This window comes from the organism of the source record quoted next, unplaced genomic scaffold, assembly GCF_019419815.1.
Source record: "Pyrus x bretschneideri cultivar Hongxiangsu unplaced genomic scaffold, Pyrus_bretschneideri_v1 Contig43, whole genome shotgun sequence".
Lineage (NCBI taxonomy): Eukaryota > Viridiplantae > Streptophyta > Magnoliopsida > Rosales > Rosaceae > Pyrus > Pyrus x bretschneideri.
The window spans coordinates 1,796,286-1,817,273 of record NW_025999757.1 but is presented as its reverse complement, the minus strand read 5'-3'; the positions used below and the strand labels follow the sequence as shown (position 1 = coordinate 1,817,273).

Below are 20,988 nucleotides of genomic sequence, written 5' to 3'. Positions count from 1 at the left end.
GCAGTGTGACCAAAAGGGTTGAGGTTCTATCCTAAATTCAAATGGATAATGAGAGCATATCTCAACTACTTAGAAATCTATGCAAGGTTCTTTAAGACCATTGATAACCATTTCGGTTTTTAGTTTATTAGTTTTCATTTTTGTATATGAGATAAAATGGAAATTCATAGGAGAAATGATGGTATGGGAAATATGTGGGAGAACTGAAGGATATAGAATATTTACATTATTTTTAAGTTGTTTTCACCTTCAAGATTTTATTTTGTTCATATTTTTCCTTATTTCTTCCTCTCCCTCACACCACCCTTCTTCATCGTTATTTTCTCTTATGTACTACTACTTATGTATCTTGAACACAAAAAATGGGTTATTATTCAAAATGATCCCTGAGATTTGCATGATCAATAAAAATGGTCTCTGAGATTGAAAATCAATAGAAATGGTCCCTAAGATTGTCCACCATCCATGACTTTGGTCCTTCCATTAAAAATGATTTTGGACAATTTTCAAAGCTTTATAACTCAATCATTTCTGAATCAAATTCGACCCATAATATATCAAAATGAAGATAGAAAAGTGTAAAATAAGACTATACCTATTTGAAAGCCCAATGGTTCTCTTCTTTTCCACCCGTCTGCTCTCTTTTACTCTCTCTTCCAGATTTAGCTTTTTTCCCCTATTTTGTATCTTTTGGCTGATTTTGTGGGTTAGTGCTGTGGGTCTTGGTGAGTTATTTGGTTTTCTTGCCATATGAGATTTCTTTTCTTTTTTTCTTCGTGGTTTATGTGAGGTTCTCTGATGTGTTTTGATTTTTGATTTCAGAAAAGTTAAGGATAAGATCAAACGTTTACTGGTGAGTTTTCTATTTTTCTAATTATGTGTGATTTAATTTTTTCCAAGCTTTGGGTGTATTTTTCTGATCTGCTTTGATTTCTAATTGCAACAAAAGTTGTTGCTCGAATTTCCAGTTTTTCTCTGCGGCCTTGCAAGCTCTTTATCATCAAGGTATATAGAAATCTAAAAATCTCATTTACCAATATTTAATTTGAGGAATTATTTAATTTACCAATATTTAATTTGAGGAACTATTACTGACACTTTAAAAATCTCATTTTGCACTTCTTATAAGTGTATTTTTCTTTCTAGATATAGAAAGTTTGCAGTGGATAATAAGGATTTTGGAGTGTTAATAACAATTTCTTAATCTAATATGTGGTTATTAAGCACCATGGATCATGGATTGCATTAACGATGATTTGTCTAAATTTCGTGTTGATTGATGTATTGCGAGTTAATTTATCGTGCATGAAAGCATGTGTGATCTCTTTTTCCTTCACCATGTGTCTACTCGGGTAAAGTTTTTTGAAAAATCACTTCCATCATATGCATGCATCGTTTTAATATACTACCTTGTTGATGTTTAACGAAGTATCCAGTTTCCACCTAAACAAAAAAAAGTATATCACGCGCCTAGTCCAATCCCATGTTCAGAAGGTATGCTAGCTAACCCCATGAATAAAATTTAAATAACTGAAAACCAAACGAAAAAAAAAGAAATTTGCCGTCGCTCCCCTCCTCCCTAATTCAACCCCATGTTCAGTATATACATGCTAGCTCCATGGGGGCTTCGAAAAAGAGCTTTTCATATTTCATTAGCTTTTATGTTTTCTATTTAAGCAAACTTAAGAAATAGTGTTAATTTTCAGCACTTGTTCTAATCCTGAGTCCTATAATGCAACTTCTGCTCGACATTATCGTCTGGATAAATAGTAAAGCGTGTGTTGTAAGTTAAGCACCATTCCAAAATTGAGGTTGGACCTACTTTTGATTTTTTTTCTTCTGATAAGTCCCAAGTTGTTCCGTGCCACGCATCAAAGGATATGCAGTGCCTATGATATCTGAGATTGTGGATGCAGAGCTTCCTTTGCAAATTGAATAAGATTTTCAGATGGATTGTTTGTTCTGAACCATAATAATTATTAAATCTTTATATTAAGGGGAATTCATCAAGTTTTGTTCTTAGTCATTCTGCTGCTAGATATTACTGAGGGAAGAATTTATGCAGTGCGACCAAAAGGGTTGAGGTTCTATCCTAAATTCAAATGGATAATGAGAGCATATCTCAACTACTTAGAAATCTATGCAAGGGTCTTTAAGACCATTGATAACCATTTCGATTTTTAGTTTATTAGTTTTCATTTTTGTATATGAGATAAAATGGAAATTCATAGGAGAAATGATGGTATGGGAAATATGTGGGAGAACTGAAGGATATAGAATATTTACATTATTTTTAAGTTGTTTTCACCTTCAAGATTTTATTTTGTTCATATTTTTCTTCATTTCTTCCTCTCCCTCACACCACCCTTCTTCATCGTTATTTTCTCTTATGTACTACTTCTTATGTATCTTGAACACAAAAAATGGGTTATTATCCAAAATGGTCCTTAAGATTTGCATGATCAATAAAAATGGCCTCTGAGATTGAAAATCAATAGAAATGGTCTCTAAGATTGTCCACCATCCATGACTTTGGTCCTTCTATTAAAAATGATTTTGGACAATTTTCAAAGCTTTATAAGTCAATCGTTTCTGAATCAAATTCGACCCATAATATATCAAAATGAAGATAGAAAAGTGTAAAATAAGACTATACCTATTTGAAAGCCCAATGGTTCTCTTCTTTTCCACCCGTCTGCTCTCTTTTACTCTCTCTTCCAGATTTAGCTTTTTTTCCCCTATTTTGTATCTTTTGGCTGATTTTGTGGGTTAGTGTTGTGGGTCTTGGTGAGTTATTTGGTTTTCTTGCCGTATGAGATTTCTTTTTTTTTTTCTTCGTGGTTTATGTGAGGTTCTCTGATGTGTTTTGATTTTTTATTTCAAAAAAGTTAAGGATAAGATCAAACGTTTACTGGTGAGTTTTCTATTTTTCTAATTGTGTGTGATTTAATTTTTTTTTTCCAAGCTTTGGGTGTACTTTTCTGATCTGCTTTGATTTCTAATTGCAACAAAAGTTGTTGCTCGAATTCCCAGTTTTTCTCTGCGGCCTTGCAAGCTCTTTATCTTCAAGGTATATAAAAATCTAAAAATCTCATTTACCAATATTTAATTTGAGGAATTATTTAATTTACTAATATTTAATTTGAGGAACTATTACTAACACTCTAAAAATCTCATTTTGTACTTCTTATAAGTGTATTTTTTCTTTCTAGGCATAGAAAGTTTGCAGTGGATAATAAGGATTTTGGAGTGTTAATAACAATTTCTTAATTTAATATGTGGTTATTAAGCACCATGGATCATGGATTGCATTAACGATGATTTGTCTAAATTTCGTGTTGATTGATGTATTGCGAGTCAATTTATCGTCCATGAAAGCATTTGTGATCTCTTTTTCCTTCACCATGTGTCTACTCTGGTAAAGTTTTTTTCAAAAATCACTTCCATCATATGCATGCATCGTTTTAATATACTACCTTGTTGATGTTTAACGAAGTATCCAGTTTCCACCTAAAAAAAAAAAAAGTATATCACGCGCCTAGTCCAATCCCATGTTCTGAAGGTATGCTAGCTAACCCCATGAATAAAATTTAAATAACTGAAAACCAAACGAAAAAAAAAAGAAATTTGCCATCGCTCCCCTCCTCCCTAATTCAACCCCATTTTCAATATATACATGCTAGCTCCATGGGGGCTTCGAAAAAGAGCTCTTCATATTTCATTAGCTTTTATGTTTTCTATTTAAGCAAACTTAAGAAATAGTATTAATTTTCAGCACTTGTTCTAATCCTGAGGCCTATAATGCAACTTCTGCTCGACATTATCGTCTGGATAAATAGTAAAGCGTGTGTTGTAAGTTAAGCACCATTCCAAAATTGAGGTTGGACCTACTTTTGATTTTTTTTCTTCTGATAAGTCCCAAGTTGTTCCGTGCCACGCATCAAAGGATATGCAGTGTCTATGATATCTGAGATTGTGGATGCAGAGCTTCCTTTGCAAATTGAATAAGATTTTCAGATGGATTGTTTGTTCTGAACCATAATAATTATTAAATCTTTATATTAAGGGGAATTCATCAAGTTTTGTTCTTAGTCATTCTGCTGCTAGATATTACTGAGGGAAGAATTTATGCAGTGCGACCAAAAGGGTTGAGGTTCTATCCTAAATTCAAATGGATAATGAGAGCATATCTCAACTACTTAGAAATCTATGCAAGGGTCTTTAAGACCATTGATAACCATTTCGATTTTTAGTTTATTAGTTTTCATTTTTGTATATGAGATAAAATGGAAATTCATAGGAGAAATGATGGTATGGGAAATATGTGGGAGAACTGAAGGATATATAATATTTACATTATTTTTAAGTTGTTTTCACTTTCAAGATTTTATTTTGTTCATATTTTTCTTTATTTCTTCCTCTCCCTCACACCACCCTTCTTCATCGTTATTTTCTCTTATGTACTATTCCTTATGTATCTTGAACACAAAAAATGGGTTATTATCCAAAATGGTCCCTGAGATTTGCATGATCAATAAAATGGTGTCTGAGATTGAAAATCAATAGAAATGATTCCTAAGATTGTCCACCATCCATGACTTTGGTCCTTCGATTAAAAACGATTTTGGGCAATTTTCAAAGCTTTGTAACTCAATTGTTTTTAAATCAAATTTGACCCATAATATATCAAAATAAAGATATGAAAGTGTAAAATAAAACTATACTTATTTGAAAGCCCAAGGGTTGTCTTCTTTTCCACCCGTCTGCTCTCTTTTACTCTCTCTCCCAGATTTGGCTTTTTTCCCGTATTTTGTATCTTTTGGCTGATTTTGTGGGTTAGTGCTGTGGGTCTTGGTGAGTTATTTGGTTTTCTTGCCATATGAGATTTCATTTTTTTTTTTCTTCGTGGTTTATGTGAGGTTCTCTGATGTGTTTTGATTTTTGATTTCAGAACAAGTTAAGAATAAAATCAAACGTTTACTAGTGAGTTTTCTATTTTTCTAATTGTGTGTGATTTAATTTTTTTTCCAAGCTTTGGGTGTACTTTTCTGATCTGCTTTGATTTCTAATTGCAACAAAATTTATTGCTCGAATTTCCAGTTTTTCTCTGCGGCCTTGCAAGCTCTTTATCATCAAGGTATATAATTTTTTTTCTTTTTCATGAATCTTTTGTTGGATGGAATCTTTTTTTGTTTTCTTTTCGGAGGGACTATGTTTTGTATGCTTTTTTCTTTTTAAAGAAAAGAAAAACAACAATTATATATATATATATATATATATATTTTTAAATAGTTTTCGGCATCGAATTTTGATTTGTTTGTTTGCAGAGGAAGGAGAATGTGACCCGATTAGCCTCCAAGCTTGCAGTAAACTTTTATATTTGTTCAGGGTTATGAGAATTCTTACAAAAAGAAAACAACTCAGATTATAATTTTCCGTTTAAAACTGTTTTTAAAACAACTGAGGGTAAGGCAAACAAAATATTAAAAAATCTGAGTTAAACCCGGCATCACCTGCTCTGCTTTTATGAGAATTCTTACAAAAAAAAATATTAAAGAAATGTGATAAAGCAACTGATGCTAGGAGTAGATTTTCTGTCCTTTCATTTTTTATGTTTTTTCATACTCTTTTGTTTTGTATAGTGATTGTTAAATTACATTAATAATTTGTATTTTTTTTATAAAAATGATAAAATAAAAAAATAATAATATAAAATATTAATGTATCTTAATTCTGATCACGAATGCAAGGAGGGCAGAGAATCTGTCGACCTGATTGTAAGGCAAAAAAAATCTTAAAAAATTTGAGTTAAATCCGGTGTGCCACGACAAGTCTTTCATTTAGTCCAGAAAAAGATAAAAAAATTGGTGGCAGGACAAAAAAATATTAAAAAAATATGATAAAGCAACTTATGGCAGGAAAAATCGATGGCAGGACAAAAAAAAATTAAAAAATGTGATAAAGCAACTGGTGGTAAGGCAAAAAAAATCTTGTAAAATGTGAGTTAAACCCGGCGTGGCAAGACATGTCTTTCGAAAGGCAAAACAAAAAAATATTAAAAAGTATGAGTTAAACCCAGAGTGATCCGAGGTGGTCCATTACGTGATTTTATATAAATTGTAAGATATATGTGTTAAAAAGTTAATAACTTAAAAATTAAAATTTTTCACCACTTACATAAAAACACGTGGTGTACTATTCATATTCTCGTCACAACTAAAAATTCTCTTTTTCTAGTCCAGAAAAAGATTAAATAATAAAAAAAAATTGGTGACAGGACATTAAAAAATATTAAAAAATGTGATAAAGCATCGTATGTTTGTAAGCCCTTCCCATTTATTTCTCTTTCCTGCAGTTTGCTGTCTTATTTCCCTTTCATTTTGCTTTCGGCTTCTGCTTTTTGTGTATATAAACAATGGACTCTTTAGGATCACTATCAAGGGAGAATACTAGGTTAACCATTTTTGTATACTGATAATAAGACATTTGATAATGTTTTTTCTGTAAATTATATAAATTTAGATAGATTTGTAAAAATATTTGTTCCATTTTATGTTTAGTATTTATAACACTCTTTGCATATTTATATGTTAAAAACATAATCTATAGTCATATTTTCGCTCCCGCAACAACGTGCGGATACAATTTACTAGTGAAAACTAAAAACTAAAAATAAAATAATTATCAACAAGCTATAATTAATTTTGTTATGTAGGACAGTCTTGACATGCATCCTCGCATGTGAAGCTAGTGGGCAAGTAGAATAGAATCACGGAAGGTTTCAGTGGGATTGTTTATCACTTTAGTTTACCAGTTTTTCAAAACCCCTCGCTAGGAAATTGTCGGTAGAGCATTTATCCACGCATCCAAGATCGTTGTCAAGCTGATATGTACCTCTCCCCTGAATTTCATTCTTTCAGGAAAAAAAAATAGAGCCTTTAGTCAGAAGAGAATCTTGATTCTTGGAAATGGGACACTAATAATTAAGAGGTTTAGACTTATATTGTGCCTGATAATAACTATTTTCCTTCCGTTTTGGTGCTATATATCGGAAAGCAACAAATACACAGTACGTTCCAAAGTTGAAATATGGCCTTGCTCCCCAAGTTGCACGGCAGGCCAGCAAGTGACAGGGATGGATCCAAAACACTCTGCTGTGTGCTCACATTGTTTCATTGACAAATTTAGACTTCAAAAATGGTGAAAGGCCTATAAATACCCTAATTCTTTTCACTATATCCGCCACCTAAAAATCCATCTAGGAAGCATATCAATCAGTCACTTCCTAAGGAATATTAGTATTTAGTACAGAAATGGCTTCTTCTAAGGCAGTTGCAACCATTGCTCTTCTCATCTCCCTTAACATAGTGTTTTTCACTACAGTCAGTGCACACCATCATGCTTCTAAATGTCCACCACCACCACCCCCCAAAACCCCTAAATGTCCTCCTGCTGCAAGCCCCCAAAAACCTCCAGCTAAAGCTTCTTGCCCTAAGGACACCCTTAAGCTAGGGGTATGTGCCGACTTGTTAAATGACTTGGTGACCATTGTTGTGGGGACCCCACCAAAGACCCCATGCTGTAGCCTCATTGGTGGACTTGCCGATCTTGAAGCTGCTGTGTGCCTTTGCACTGCAATTAAGGCCAACGTTTTGGGCATCAATCTTGACGTGCCAGTCTCCTTGAGCTTGCTTTTGAATTACTGTGGCAAGTCTGTCCCGGAAGGCTTCCAATGCTCTTAGAGACATGCACGATGATCTTCTCATCTGCATACTACGTAAGTACCTGCCCTTAAACAGCTTTGTGTGAATAAAATAACAAAGGGCACTAGTCTTTGGCTGTATTAATACATTGTGCATGTTTCCTTCAAAGCGTAATTGATATGTAGAGTGTTCCCTCCAAGGAGCATTTTCTTGTGTTTATTGTTTTTCCCTTTGGATTGTGAACTTATTATCTTTTCAGTCCTTGAGCATTGGTGGTTTTTGTATTATTGATTATTCAGTTATATTTCTTCTCATTTTGACAACCAACAACGAAAAAAGTTAATACGGTGCTTGAAATGTAAGATCTAAATTCACATAACAATCTTCAACACTATTCGACAACATAAGTTGGGTGAAAAAGCATTTTCATTTAGCAAATGATATTTGCACACTTTTTTACTCTTGGAGATTTTGCACAAGCACCACCTGAACTTGCAAACATGTGCGTCAATACCACCTCAATTTTCAATTTTTTATTTTTACCACCTAGGCTCTCTTACCTATTGGAATCTACCACCTACGTTACTTTCCATCCAATTTTACGTTAAAATATATCACGTAGCCCTCGCGTGGAGGGGCATTTTTGTCAATTCACTTCTTAGGGCTCGCTGGAATCAATTTGTACAAAGTCAAAAGCATTTTTTAGTGGCGTTGGAGTTAGGTAAGAGAAAGGGAGAAGTTGATTTCGGGTTGGATTTTAGCAAGGGTTGTTGAAGAATTGAAGTGAAAATTATACAAAAATTTAATATTTCATTTACAGTGAACTTTCAACCCTTTTTTGTAGGTTAGCCAGTGAGTGTGGGATTCACCTTAATTTATTCAAATTTAAATTTTTCAAACTAGCCGGTATGAAGAGAATTGCCAAACTAGGGCGATACAAACCCCCAATCAATGCCATATTGACTTAGGCAGTATTATTTTGGAGTCAATTTGATTCTAACCAGCCCATGAAGTTAATTAAAGAAAATATCCCTATAGGTGACATGTTTTAATGACAAAATAAATGGAAACTAACATAGGTGGTATATTCCAACAGTTAAAAGTGTCCAAATGATTAAAAAAAAAAAAATTGAAAATTCATGTGGTAACCACACAAGCTTGCAAGTGATACTTGCGCAAAAACCCGTTATTCTTCACCTCTTTTTATTTCCATCCCTTCATTCTCATTTGCTTTATTCAATCAAAAACTTAAATAAACATAGTGTGCATGAGAAAATTAATGCTGAGTGAAAATCATTTTCTTTCGCTTGTATGCACCCTGGAATTACACAGAAAGCATGAGCCTGCCTTCCGTACATCAGTCATTTTCATTAAAGTTTTGGCTATAGCTAAACCATGCATAATGTAAATTACACACCTAACTGAATCTGGTTTATTCCATGAAACAAATTAACAGAAACTATGAATGAGTACATGTCAAACAGTGATTAATTCAAATCAAGGTTGAGATCGATGAGTTCTATTAAGCACAGACAAAGCCTTGTGGCACGTTTCCGCCACATGCATTAACAAGCAAACTAAAAGCAACAGGAACATTGAGCTTGACTATTCCCAAGACGTTGGCCTTAATTGCAGTGCAGAGGCACAATGCAGCTTCAAGATCTGCGACACCCTTTATTAGGGTACAGCATTCCTTGCTGGGTTTAGTCCCAATAACCTCGGTCACCAAGCCTAACCAACTCCCACAAACACCAAACTTAAGGGTATCTTTGGGGCATTTGGCTTGCTCCTTTGATAGAGGGAGGCGAGGAAGGACTTGCAGGAGGGCATGGAACCTTATGAGAGGAACTGAGGGACGAGAATATGATGTTGAAGAGAATGAAAAGAGCAACGTCCTTGGAACACCTAAAGTCCATTGCTGCTGTCACTACAAATCACAATTTTGAAGGTAACAGTCACCGGGGGCTGAATATTTATAGAAATATGAAATGATCAAATAATTGTTAAGAGAAATGTTACGAAGTTCAGTAGCTACACGCTTGTGTGCATGAATGATTTATGACCATTTATGTAATGTGCGGTTTACGCATCACCGGCTAGAAATCGAGGACTGTCAATAGCACATCTAATTGTTAGGATTAAAGGCTGAAATTGTGCTAGGGTCCATGCGTGGGGCCGAAGTCAGATTTTTTTTGTTCAATTGGGTGGTTGGTATCACTTGCATCCTTTTCATTCGTGGTTGAAAGCGAGCAAAATATGGTACGTTTTGGTTTCTTTTCATTCGTGGTTGAAAGCGAGCAAAATATGGTACGTTTTGGTTTCTATAAGATTGTACTCTAGTGTCCCCAACCTCAAGGTCCTCAACTGGCAAAAGCATTCTAGTGCCAGTGATTATGTTGGTTGTCTAATATGTTCTCTTTCTCTTTAAGTTTGAAACGATTCTAAATTGTAATATTGACGAGTAGCCATTGAATGTCAATGGTACGAAAGAAGTGATGAATCCAAATTGAGTACGTTTATTTGAAAATACACGATATTTTAATTAATGTGATTATCACATACCACTTCTTGCTAATGATGTATATTCATCGTATATATTTCTTAATATATATGTGTTTGATTTGTTGTTCAATTTTGCCGCTTCTTTTTTGCTTTTCTTATTGTTTAGCATGTAATTTGTATAAATAATTAGATAAATTGCCTAAACTACGCCTCCTGCCATCATAAACCTGATGACTTGCGCATGGATTTGCTTCGTCTTATATGGGACTCGGTCCCAACTCGCTTTACACACAGAAGCAGAAACTCAAAGACAACAATTATAATCTAGTATCAAACTCATTATTTACAGAAGTCAAACTTAAGATCTCTTGCTCGCAAATAAAAAAAAAACACCACTAGACAACAATGTTAAGCGACAACCTCGCCAAAACTTTGGAGATCAAAATTATAATTTGGCCAAAGAACTTCATAAACCTTGGTATTATCAACACCATTTAGAGCAATACCTTTGTTCTAATATTTTCTTATTAAAAGAAACCAGGTGATCAATCCGACCAACAAATCACATTATAATCTCAAAATCTGCAAATCAATCAACATTCGAGGCAAGCATTGGATAAGAAGACTTGATTCTAAACCCATCTGTTCAACTATGTAGATAAAAATGATCTGCTCAAAACAGTACCAAATTAATCATCACTAAACTTTTTACATTAGAGTTTAAGCATCCCTAAAACGTTTCCGAAATTGCGGAGCACCACAGTATTCTGCCAGCATCCAACTGATTAATCGACGGTCCAGCTTCCCTATGTTTTGTTGATGAAGTAGCCAACCAAGATGCCTAAAAGACCGAACAGCACCACAAACAACAATGAAAATCCGCCACCGCTGTTTTTACTATTTTCTTTTCTCAACACATCCTGCTCAAGTGAAAATATTTCTCTTATTGCCAAAAGGAAATAAACGAAAACAAACATGAAATATAACCTCCAATAAAGTGGAACGGAAGCATCAAAAACCCAACAATTTAAATACAAACAAGAAAACTAATCATAAAAAGGACATATTTCTCAAGGAATTTTGCTACGACGATCGACAGCTGATGAAGTTAAATGGGGATACATACCAGTAGAACCGTTAGCATAGGGACAATCAAAAGCATGAAGCTTAGATATACGTAAAAAACTAAGTAAGAATTAAACAATACCAGTTCGTGGCGTAGCTTCTGAGTTTGTTGCAAAGCAGCAGTCTTCTCTTCAGTTAACTTGGAAATCATAGGCCATGCCTGAGGAAAAGATATACATAACTTAAGAAACTTAAGCAAGGTAATCCGAAGGCATTATTTGTAATTCTGTATCCGGTGGTCGACATAGAGTAGACCAGTCTATTAGACAATCTCAAGGGATTCTTGCATAATGATGCGGATTGACAGAAGGGTAATTCAATTTGCACACAACTTTGCTCCAAACACCCATTCGATTTCATAATATCACTTTCCGTCTATAAAATTAATTTTTAAGATAAACTAACAGTAATTTACTTTTCTGTCCCTCTCTATCGTCTAATAATTAGAAAAACTAGTATGCAAAGATAAGAAAATTAATATGAATAAGAAACTCTTAATCTAATCTGGATTTGTTAGTCAAAAAACAAATAGAAGCTCCCTAGAAGAATAGTGGTGAGGCGTGGACAAAAGCCTTATGTAGCAATTAAAATGTAAAAATAAACCACATGCACCGTCCTTTTGTTATGAGAAACGCAGATTTTTCACTAACTATATGTCGAGAGTACAAGAAGTAGTGGACAAGCTGTCCACTAGATTGCATACAAGATCCCCTAGCCAAAACAGAAAACAAGGTCCTATAAACCTAAGCAAAATTATTACAAAACAGCTATGCTAATAAAAGTGATCTGAAGAGATTGCTGCCCACCAATCCGCATGAATGAGGAAGAAGGGCTTCTTGTACTTTTATGCACAAGTGGAAGCGAATTCTAGCAAAGTACCAAATATCCACGGACAAAGCACGGCAAAAAAAAAATCACTAAACAAACGGAAGAGTAAAAGAGTTCGAACTCTCATACCCAAGACCAAACAAGTAGAGAACCCAAAACAAACAGTCTCTCCCAAATTGCTCTCTAACAAACTCACAAATTGACTCTCATTGTCAAACGAATAAGCCATGATTTTGCCACACTCATGACTCCAAATGATGACCTCCACCCTAACCAACCAAAAGAGAGAAAACTCTCTACACTAATAGTGACGGCACACAAAATAACCAATGCATAGGACTTAGGTTATAATGAGAATCCTAATCATAATTGGAAGTAAATCCAAATCCTAATCGAATAGGTATTTAACAAAATCTCTCCACCAAGCAAGGAATCCAACCAAGAATTCAAATCCAAACCCAAATAGGACACAACTAACCTAAATAGGACACCAATAAATGGAACTCAGAAACGGCAAGACAAATCTGCCCAGTACCCAACTGGTCGGCTGCACCACCGACCAGTCACCCGATGCTACAACACTTCAAACGTTTCTTTGCTTCTCCCAAGCAATCATCCAATCAGTCGCCACTTCCATATTTATAAGCAACACTAATTTTGAACCATAAATCACAACACTCTCCACCTTGGCAAGAAATTAGCAAACTTCCAAATCATATACAAGCTGGGATAACAAATAAATATGCAAAGTGATCACCAATTTCTTTCAAAACTGATCTCCACAACTCAAAAAATTCAAGAGTCTTCAAAATTTGAAATTTCCTCCAATACCTTCTCCAACAAATTCCATTATGGAAATAACAAATACGAGACAAAATCCAAACAAAGCTTGAACATACTTGTAACAAATACAAGCCAAAAGTGCGAACTAGCACTTCATGAAACTCTCGAACATCAAACTCCACCTTATGACAAAATCAGAGTGAACAAACATTGCCTCAAATACAACCAAAAGATATACAAACTCCCAAAATCATTCCTCCCGTTGAATTATTCAAATATCAAATTTGGCCGACGACACAAAAAGCTTCATCATGACTGGCAAGCAAAGCCCAAGCCGTAACTTGAGTTGTGATAACAATTGTACTTTTATGCGCAAGCAAAAGAGAATTCTAACAAAGTATCAAATATCAATGTTGTAGGCAAAAGTAAAGAAACAAAAAATCTCAAGTAGAACACGGGCGAAGCACGGCAAGGAAATTCACTAACAAATGGAGATTCCAAAGAGTGTTTGAACTCACAACCCAAATCCCACAAATTAAAAACCCTCAGTAGGACACAACTAGCCTAAATAGGACAACAAAAACGAAATGGAAATGCGAGACAAATTTGACTGTACCCGACCGGTTAGCTGCCACCACCAACCGGTCGCCTGATGCTAGAACTCTTCAAACGCTGCTTCTCTGCTTCTCCCAATTCGTAGATCAGCACTTCCAGATTCGTATCCATCACTCTAATTTTGAGTCGTAAATCACGACAGTGCTATATCGTGAAACTCTAAGAAAACTGAAACCCAGAAAGAAGCCCAAAGTTGAACTCTATCCCACAATCCTTCCACTTCCTCCATCCTAACATTTTTTTAAATGCTTTTGTTTCATGCACTGTCATTAAAGTGAAGTTTATGACAGCGGTTCCAATTAAACAAAAAGTGAACTTTACACTAGAGAAAACTAAGCATGGCTCCCTCGCAAGAAAGTCAAGAAAATACTTCCAGACTACCTATTAGTTTCTAAATATTGTTGAATGTTGCTACCACCACCGAAACCATATAAAATGAATCAAAACTTGGAAATCACAATCTTTAACGAATTTTACTAACCTCTATGTACATTGTCATTCAATAGATTCATGAATTTGGTATGTTAGGCATGTTTCAAGACAAACTTAACCACTATGATGTGACTCCAAAATACACACCATTGGTGAATATATTTTAGCAATGACATTCTAGTGTACATTCTTTCAACTGTCTACAGTTGCACGATTTTAGCACCCCATTCATGCAACTTAAATTAAATGCAAGAGAATGAAACATAAGCGACTATAATTATCTCTACTAATTAATAAAACCATTGTCAACCAAAACCCTATGCAATTACCAATTTAACCCTCTAATTAAAACAAAACATGAATAAGAAATATGGGGCAGAAATGTAATTTCACACAACCAAATTTTGCTGTTTTTTTTTCCAAAGCCTCACCTACATGTAATCCTAACATATCTCTAATTTAAAAATAAAAAATAAAAATAAAAACAAAACAAAACAAAAAACAAAAAACGAAAAACAAAAAAAAATAAAAAACAAAAACAAAAAATAAAAAAAACAAAAACAAAAAAACAAAAACAAAAACAAAAACAAAAACAAAAACAAAAACAAAACAAACAAACAAAACTTCCAATCCCACATTCTCTATCACTCTCTTCCTCTCTCCTTCTATTTCAAAAACAAAATAAAAAATTTCTCACACTTTGGGTGTGCCCATATGCTAGTGAAATATAATAGTAAGGACATCTGACCTCTGACGACTTCTCTTTGGTTCCTCAAGAGATCTTGATACCTAATTTTCCATGTAAAATGAAACTTAATGAGTATTCCCAGACATTCAAACAGTTTTCAAACCTCCTTGAAAGCTTGCAAAAGAGAAACTCTTACAGCATCAAACAAGGAAGTGTTTTGATTCCCATTATCAAGCACTGAAGCCTTTGGAGAGGAGCCCTCGTCAGATCCTTCAGGGACTGGTGATGGGGGGTTGGCAGGAAAGTAGATTACCCGCAATTTGAACTCTTCCACAATTTTACCATCCTCCTTGTTGAACTATATACAAATTCGCAAAATGATTAAAGTGAATAAAATAAAACCCAAAACAGAACCTCTATATAAAATGTGTTAGCAGCATCATCCAACCATTTCAGGAGTTATGTCTTTCGTAGTTGCACCTTCTGGTGCAACAACACTTTGAAGGAGAAATTTGTCCTTGCACTGCATGTCTGGCGGGGCCTCCTTTTGGGCTTGCATTGTAACTACAAAAGTCAAATTTAAATCAGGAAACCATTACGATAAAGAATTAATAGGTCTAATGATTTATATAAAAGTATCAACGCTTTCCCCAAAAAAAACTAAGGAACCTACCCAAGGAAAATATAGAAAATTTGAGAAAAATAATTGAGCGTAATGTTAACAACTAAAACGATGAAAACAACGAAATGAATACAATTGAGAACAAGTACTCAGAGTTTAACTTTGAACCATGAAATAAAAGATTAAGATATCAGAAAAGCTAAAGAACCAAATACTCTTAAAATCAATTGAATGTGTTCACCTGTAACATCACATGTTGTTCCGGGTAAGACAACACCAGCATTGGGCCGGACGCAGTACTTTTTCGGATTGGTTGTTTTAACCTATTCAATCACAATATCCAAACACTAAACATTTCAAGTCCATACCTCATATGTTCAGACCAATCCAATATCATAATTTAAGGGGAACCGAAAAATTACCTTGAAGGCCACATAATTAGTTGTTTTGTTGGTCAATTGCAAGGAACATGAACTCTGTTTCTTCACTTCAACTTTTACACCACAAGAAAACAAACCCACCAAATAAAATTAACAAAATTGGACAATTTTCCCAATACAAATATCAATGTTAACATCCCATTTGAATCAAATCGATCCCTAAACATAATAAGTAAGCATCACTAAGCTAAATCAAAGTCAGTTTCTAATTTTCTGGTAATCAAAAGATTAAAATCGTAATTATATGCACAATTAAACCCATCCTTATAATTATTTTGCAGAATGTAAAATGCATCATTCCAATTCCAGTAAAACCCAACACGGAATTCCAAATTACTGTTTTCCCTCAATTTTCCGAGATTTTCTTGCTAGCCAAACAGGAAAGAAAAAAAAAACGAAAGAAAAGAAAAGAAAAGAAAGAAACTTACATGGGAATTTGAGCTCTAAAGGCTGAATGCTAAGAAGATCTCCAGTACTCATTGCCTGGATATTTCAAACTAAAAACGAATTAAAAAATTAGGGGTTTGTGAAATTATATGATCCGAGCAAGGAGGAGGAAAGAGAGATGGGAAGAAGAAATAGCACAAGAAAACAGTTTCCGTGATTCAAAAAATATGGAGAGAAACAGTTTCTGTGATAATCTTATACCGTCGATCTGAAAGAGTATATCCAACGGTGGATAGGGTGCCTGTGACGTTCAATTGCTGACTTTAGGATTTAGAATTTTTAATTAAATTTCTGCTTTTCCGTTCCATCCTTTCAGGCCTGATTGGTGAGAGCTGGAATGGCAAATGTGCCCTTCTAAATTTAAGCTCTTATCATGTTTTTGATGTTTGCATGAATTTATTCTGAAGGGCGTTTTTGGCCTGAAAGAAATTTGGCAGGAGGTAATTATTACTTATTTGTAATAAACAATATAAAAAGGGCAATGAAGTACAAGTAAAGCTATAACAAAGAACGTACAATATGAAAAGCCCAAAAGTAGTCGGCCCACAACAAGTAAAACCTAGATCTGAGAGATTGTTTGCCTCCACCAAATACATGTGGTCTGGCAAACGGGTCGTGTCTGTTGTGTTTGTATCGTTTTCGTGTAACACCTGTTATTTTAACAGGTCGTATTGTGTCACACCCGTTATGATTTGCTATGACCCGTTAAGAAAAATGTATTTTTTTCCTTAAATTTTCACATACCATACATTGCCACATAAATATTACTTCAAAACATTAAAACACATTTATCGTTTAAGTAGTACATCTACACTTGAAAATAAGAGCTAATAAACAGACATCATACACTACTAGTCTATTACAAAATATTAAATGTGCAAGAATATGCAAAATGAAAGAATTTTTGTTTTCAAGGTTGTCAAGCCTTTCTCAAAAGTTTAAACCTTACCAATGGAACTCAAAGCTTGCATATTATTCCTTTTACAAAATCCTCAATTTTCATCAATCATCATGACATAAGATTTTGTGGTATCCACTAGTGTAAATATTTTAAATTGAAGATCGAATTCATTCATTGTATTCATATAGGGTCAAGGAGTGTACATATAAAAAATCATCAAAATCGAAGTTAAAATAACTGTTAAATCGTGATTTTTTGTTGAAAACCATTGAAAAGTTTTGTCTCGTTACTTGATATCTGAATGTTTGTTTTTTACGATTTTTGGTGTATGTGATCTTGAAGCATATACAAATAAGTTTGATGGTTGAATCGTTGAAATTATTTTCGTAAAATGCGTATCTCATCAAAATGATAAATTCACACGAAATTCAAGGACTAAAATTAATAGAACTTTAGTTTACAAGCGAAATCTAAACTAAAATGAAAGTTTATTGATCAAATTTAAATTTTACTCTCATTTATTTAGTACTTTAAACAAAGTTTGGGTATTTAAATTCTATTACTATTCTTTGAATCCAGTTTCTTACTACAAGGAAGAGGAGGCCCAAACACACAAACAACCCTGGGCCTAGATACATCTTCTTCTTCTTCTTTTTTTTTTTATTTTCTTTTTTTTTGGTGTTGACCAATTGGGCCTATAGATAAATCATTCCAAAGGAAATCAATTCTAAATCGTACCTACCCCGAGCTTTCCTTAAAGCCTTACAGGAAATCAATTGACTAATTTAAAAAAGTACTTCATTAATTTACCAAAAAAATAGTTGAGGTGGTCAAATTAAACTAGGTTGTTCGTTAAGGGGGTCAAATGACAATTTACCCTTATTAATTACATGCACACATGATTTTACACTTTCACATTCCAACTACAAGCATGTTTAACATCAGCCAAAATTCTATGACGAATGCTAACCACCTTTCCCATTTGCCTTTTCTTATTTACTGTTGTCATTCATTGTGTGTCATGTGGCTTCCATTGTATTAATTAGCTTAAAAATTAACAACTCTTTTTCCATTCATACCCATCATAAGTCAAGTATTGTTGCAGTCCTATTAGATTATGAATGTGATTGTGTAAATCCTAACATATCTAGGATATCCTTATGGGATTCTACCGTATTTCTTAGACTAGATATTATCGTATTAGAGTTGTAATCCTATTAGAATAAGGAATTAACCTTCCCTACTACTATAAATAAAGGCACAATGGAGTGGAATAAAACACACCTCATAATTACACATCTCTCTCTTCTCTCTCTATGTGTCGGACCTCTTCTTTCTCTAGCCTCCATAATTGTTTAATGAATTATGCATACAACACGTTATCAGCACGCTCTTGATGCTGCTCTAAAGAGAGTCTGATCTTCAATCAGGGGAGTATTACGTTTTAGTCATTCTTTTTATGATTAATTTATTATTTTATTGAATTGATCTACATGCTATTGATTCAATTTAATTTTTTTGTGTTGAACATGGTACAATGCATTGGAGATGCAATTCCGGCTTTCCAATAATGATCTTCTACAAATTCATAGGCTTTTGTTGTTTTCTGCCAATCAAGTACGCTTAAAATAAATGAAGATATTTGAAACAACCATGAAGCATGAAAACATTCACCATAATGCATGAAACCCCTACATTGATATTTACCTTCTGACATATATATTGTATATGTTTCATATATTTGTCAATACACACACACACACACACACACATTCATGCACTACACAATTATAAATCGTTATGTGGAATTTGTGAGTCAAAGAATTGTAATAAAATAGAAGCACGATTATTTTTGGGATCTGAAAACCCTAGAAATCGAAAAAAAAAAAAATCGCTCTCGAACTAAGCCGCAGAGCTGAGATAAGCTGGCTCTGTCCCAAAACCAGACTCACAGAACCACTATGGTTTGAACGACGCCATTTTTTGGTGCTTTGTGACCTGCAGAGCTGAGATTCACCATATTTTTTTGTGGCAACCTTGAATTCGACCATTGTTTTGGTCGTCGCAACTACGAGGCAGATCGTTTCTACGATTTCCCTGCATCCCATCAATGCTCAATGGATCCCAGCATATACCTGTAAAAGGGTTGGGTTTATCAGGTTTGGATCTGGTTGAACCCTGACCCGTTAAGCTAACGGGTCACCCAACCCGAACTAAACCCGTTTCACCCGTTAACATTTTTTTTTTTTTGGATGAACATGTAAAGCAACTAATCATTTGTCTGTTAATCAAGTACAGATGCAGAGATTGTAGACTTCAGTTTCAAGGTTCTTGTAACATTTTCCTCACCACATTCCACTAAGACAAAAGTAATGCAATAATGCATACATTCCACCAAGACACTAATAGGACTAACTAACGGAATAGGATGTCCTCATAATAACCCAACCCAATAAAAATAGACAAGGAGCTTCCTTGTCGGTTCTATTAGTGGCTTTGAAGACTACTTGGGAGGTCTAGGTCGAGGAGGAAGTCGCACACGAACAAGTGTCATGTTACGCCCATGTGCTTTCACCCTCATGTCTCACATCTCTCATCAGACAACCTTCACCTCATCTTTCACCCTGCTTGACGTGCAAACCAATGATAATGATCTGCTTGGTTAAGTACGGGTTCTCGCCACCCGCGACCACCTCTAGGAAGCACTCTCAATCTTCTACTCCCTTCATCCCTCACCATTTCACTGCCCCCAAACCTACGCCACTCTCTTCCATACCTGTGCCTGCCACCGCCACCTCCAAGATAACCTCTCTTTGCACCGTTACATGATCGCCCACAACCCCATCCACCCACCCGACCTCTTTGTCACTAACCACCTCATCAATATGTATGCCAAATTTGGTCACTTGGACTACGCTCACCAACTGTTTGATAGAATGCCTACCAGAAACATTGTCTCTTGGACTGCTCTTCTTTCTGGGTGCATCCTCGACTAACGGGTGCTAATAGGTGCTAATGGGTCTAACAGGTTGACCTAAAGTGACCCGTTAGCGACCTGACCCATTAAGCATTCACCCAAATACTAATATTAACTGGTCGGGTCGGGTCGGGTCTAAAATGCCAGATCTATCCCAGCACCCATTTTTACTAGTATACACACCCAGGCCTGTACGAACTATCACCTCGACCTCTCTCGGCTGAATCCGAGATAGAGATAACGGTTTGCAGTTATTGATTCAACCCTCCATCGTGCAGCCACCATCATTGGCGTCCTAAAACTCAGTGGACAATGAACATCTTTTGGCAACTCCTTGCTGAACAGTCTTATGCCCGGCATAATTTGGACATGTGCCCACACCAGTTCACGCTGGTTAGACAACTAGCAGCATGGGCTGCTTCTTTTCACGGACCAAGTCCAATTAGGTTTCCCTTTTGATTTGGCCCACAACTCAATCTATTGTATTAATTTAAAGTGACCACCGGTCCATTAATCTAAAAAGAAATCCAAAATTATTATCATGAAGCTCACTTTTGGACATTAACAATTCAATATTTTAATTCTCTTCTTTGAACAATTAGCATCCTTTTGTAGTCCTGAAGCGCTCACATTTGAGTTCCCGAAGCAACTGAAATCCACTACATTTAAATTAGCATGTTGTATTCTGTGTTCTTGCAGGAACCTCTCTTTTATGAACAAAATGTCAATAAACTAAATTGAACCTGTAGTTTCAAATTTAGTGCCTTTGAACCTGAAGTTTTCATAAAACAATACACCCATGAAAACCTGAATCTTTCACCATGTCTTAGAACTCAAATGTTCTGATTTTGATGCTCATATTTTCCTGATTTGGACTTTTCTAATAGAAACTACTTTATGTAGGGTACAAGACGTGAATCTCCAC

The 20,988-nt window shown here is 34.9% G+C and overlaps 3 protein-coding genes across 3 annotated transcripts; 1 reads left to right on the top strand and 2 right to left on the bottom strand.

Annotated features, from left to right (window-relative positions):
- The first annotated feature begins 7,228 nt into the window (after window positions 1–7,228).
- On the top strand, window positions 7,229–7,969 carry LOC103964546 (14 kDa proline-rich protein DC2.15). Its single transcript, XM_009377491.3, has one exon. The coding sequence runs from the start codon at window positions 7,314–7,316 to the stop codon at window positions 7,740–7,742; it is 429 nt and encodes a 142-aa protein (XP_009375766.2). The 5' UTR covers window positions 7,229–7,313; the 3' UTR covers window positions 7,743–7,969.
- Window positions 7,970–9,047: 1,078 nt separating this feature from the next.
- Window positions 9,048–10,240, bottom strand: LOC103964547 (putative lipid-binding protein At4g00165). The gene is given in 2 exon segments (XM_009377492.3): window positions 9,048–9,496; window positions 9,498–10,240. Coding segments are annotated over 2 exon segments (393 nt in total). The 5' UTR covers window positions 9,620–10,240; the 3' UTR covers window positions 9,048–9,225.
- Window positions 10,241–10,747: 507 nt separating this feature from the next.
- Window positions 10,748–16,349, bottom strand: LOC103964548 (vesicle-associated protein 1-3). Its single transcript, XM_048566768.1, has 8 exons — window positions 16,167–16,349; window positions 15,721–15,791; window positions 15,540–15,621; window positions 15,125–15,240; window positions 14,873–15,034; window positions 14,730–14,777; window positions 11,413–11,490; window positions 10,748–11,125 (listed from the first exon to the last, which is right to left on the bottom strand). Exons 1-8 carry the CDS (start codon window positions 16,216–16,218, stop codon window positions 11,012–11,014), a joined length of 723 nt encoding a protein of 240 aa, XP_048422725.1. The 5' UTR covers window positions 16,219–16,349; the 3' UTR covers window positions 10,748–11,011.
- Window positions 16,350–20,988: the final 4,639 nt, after the last annotated feature.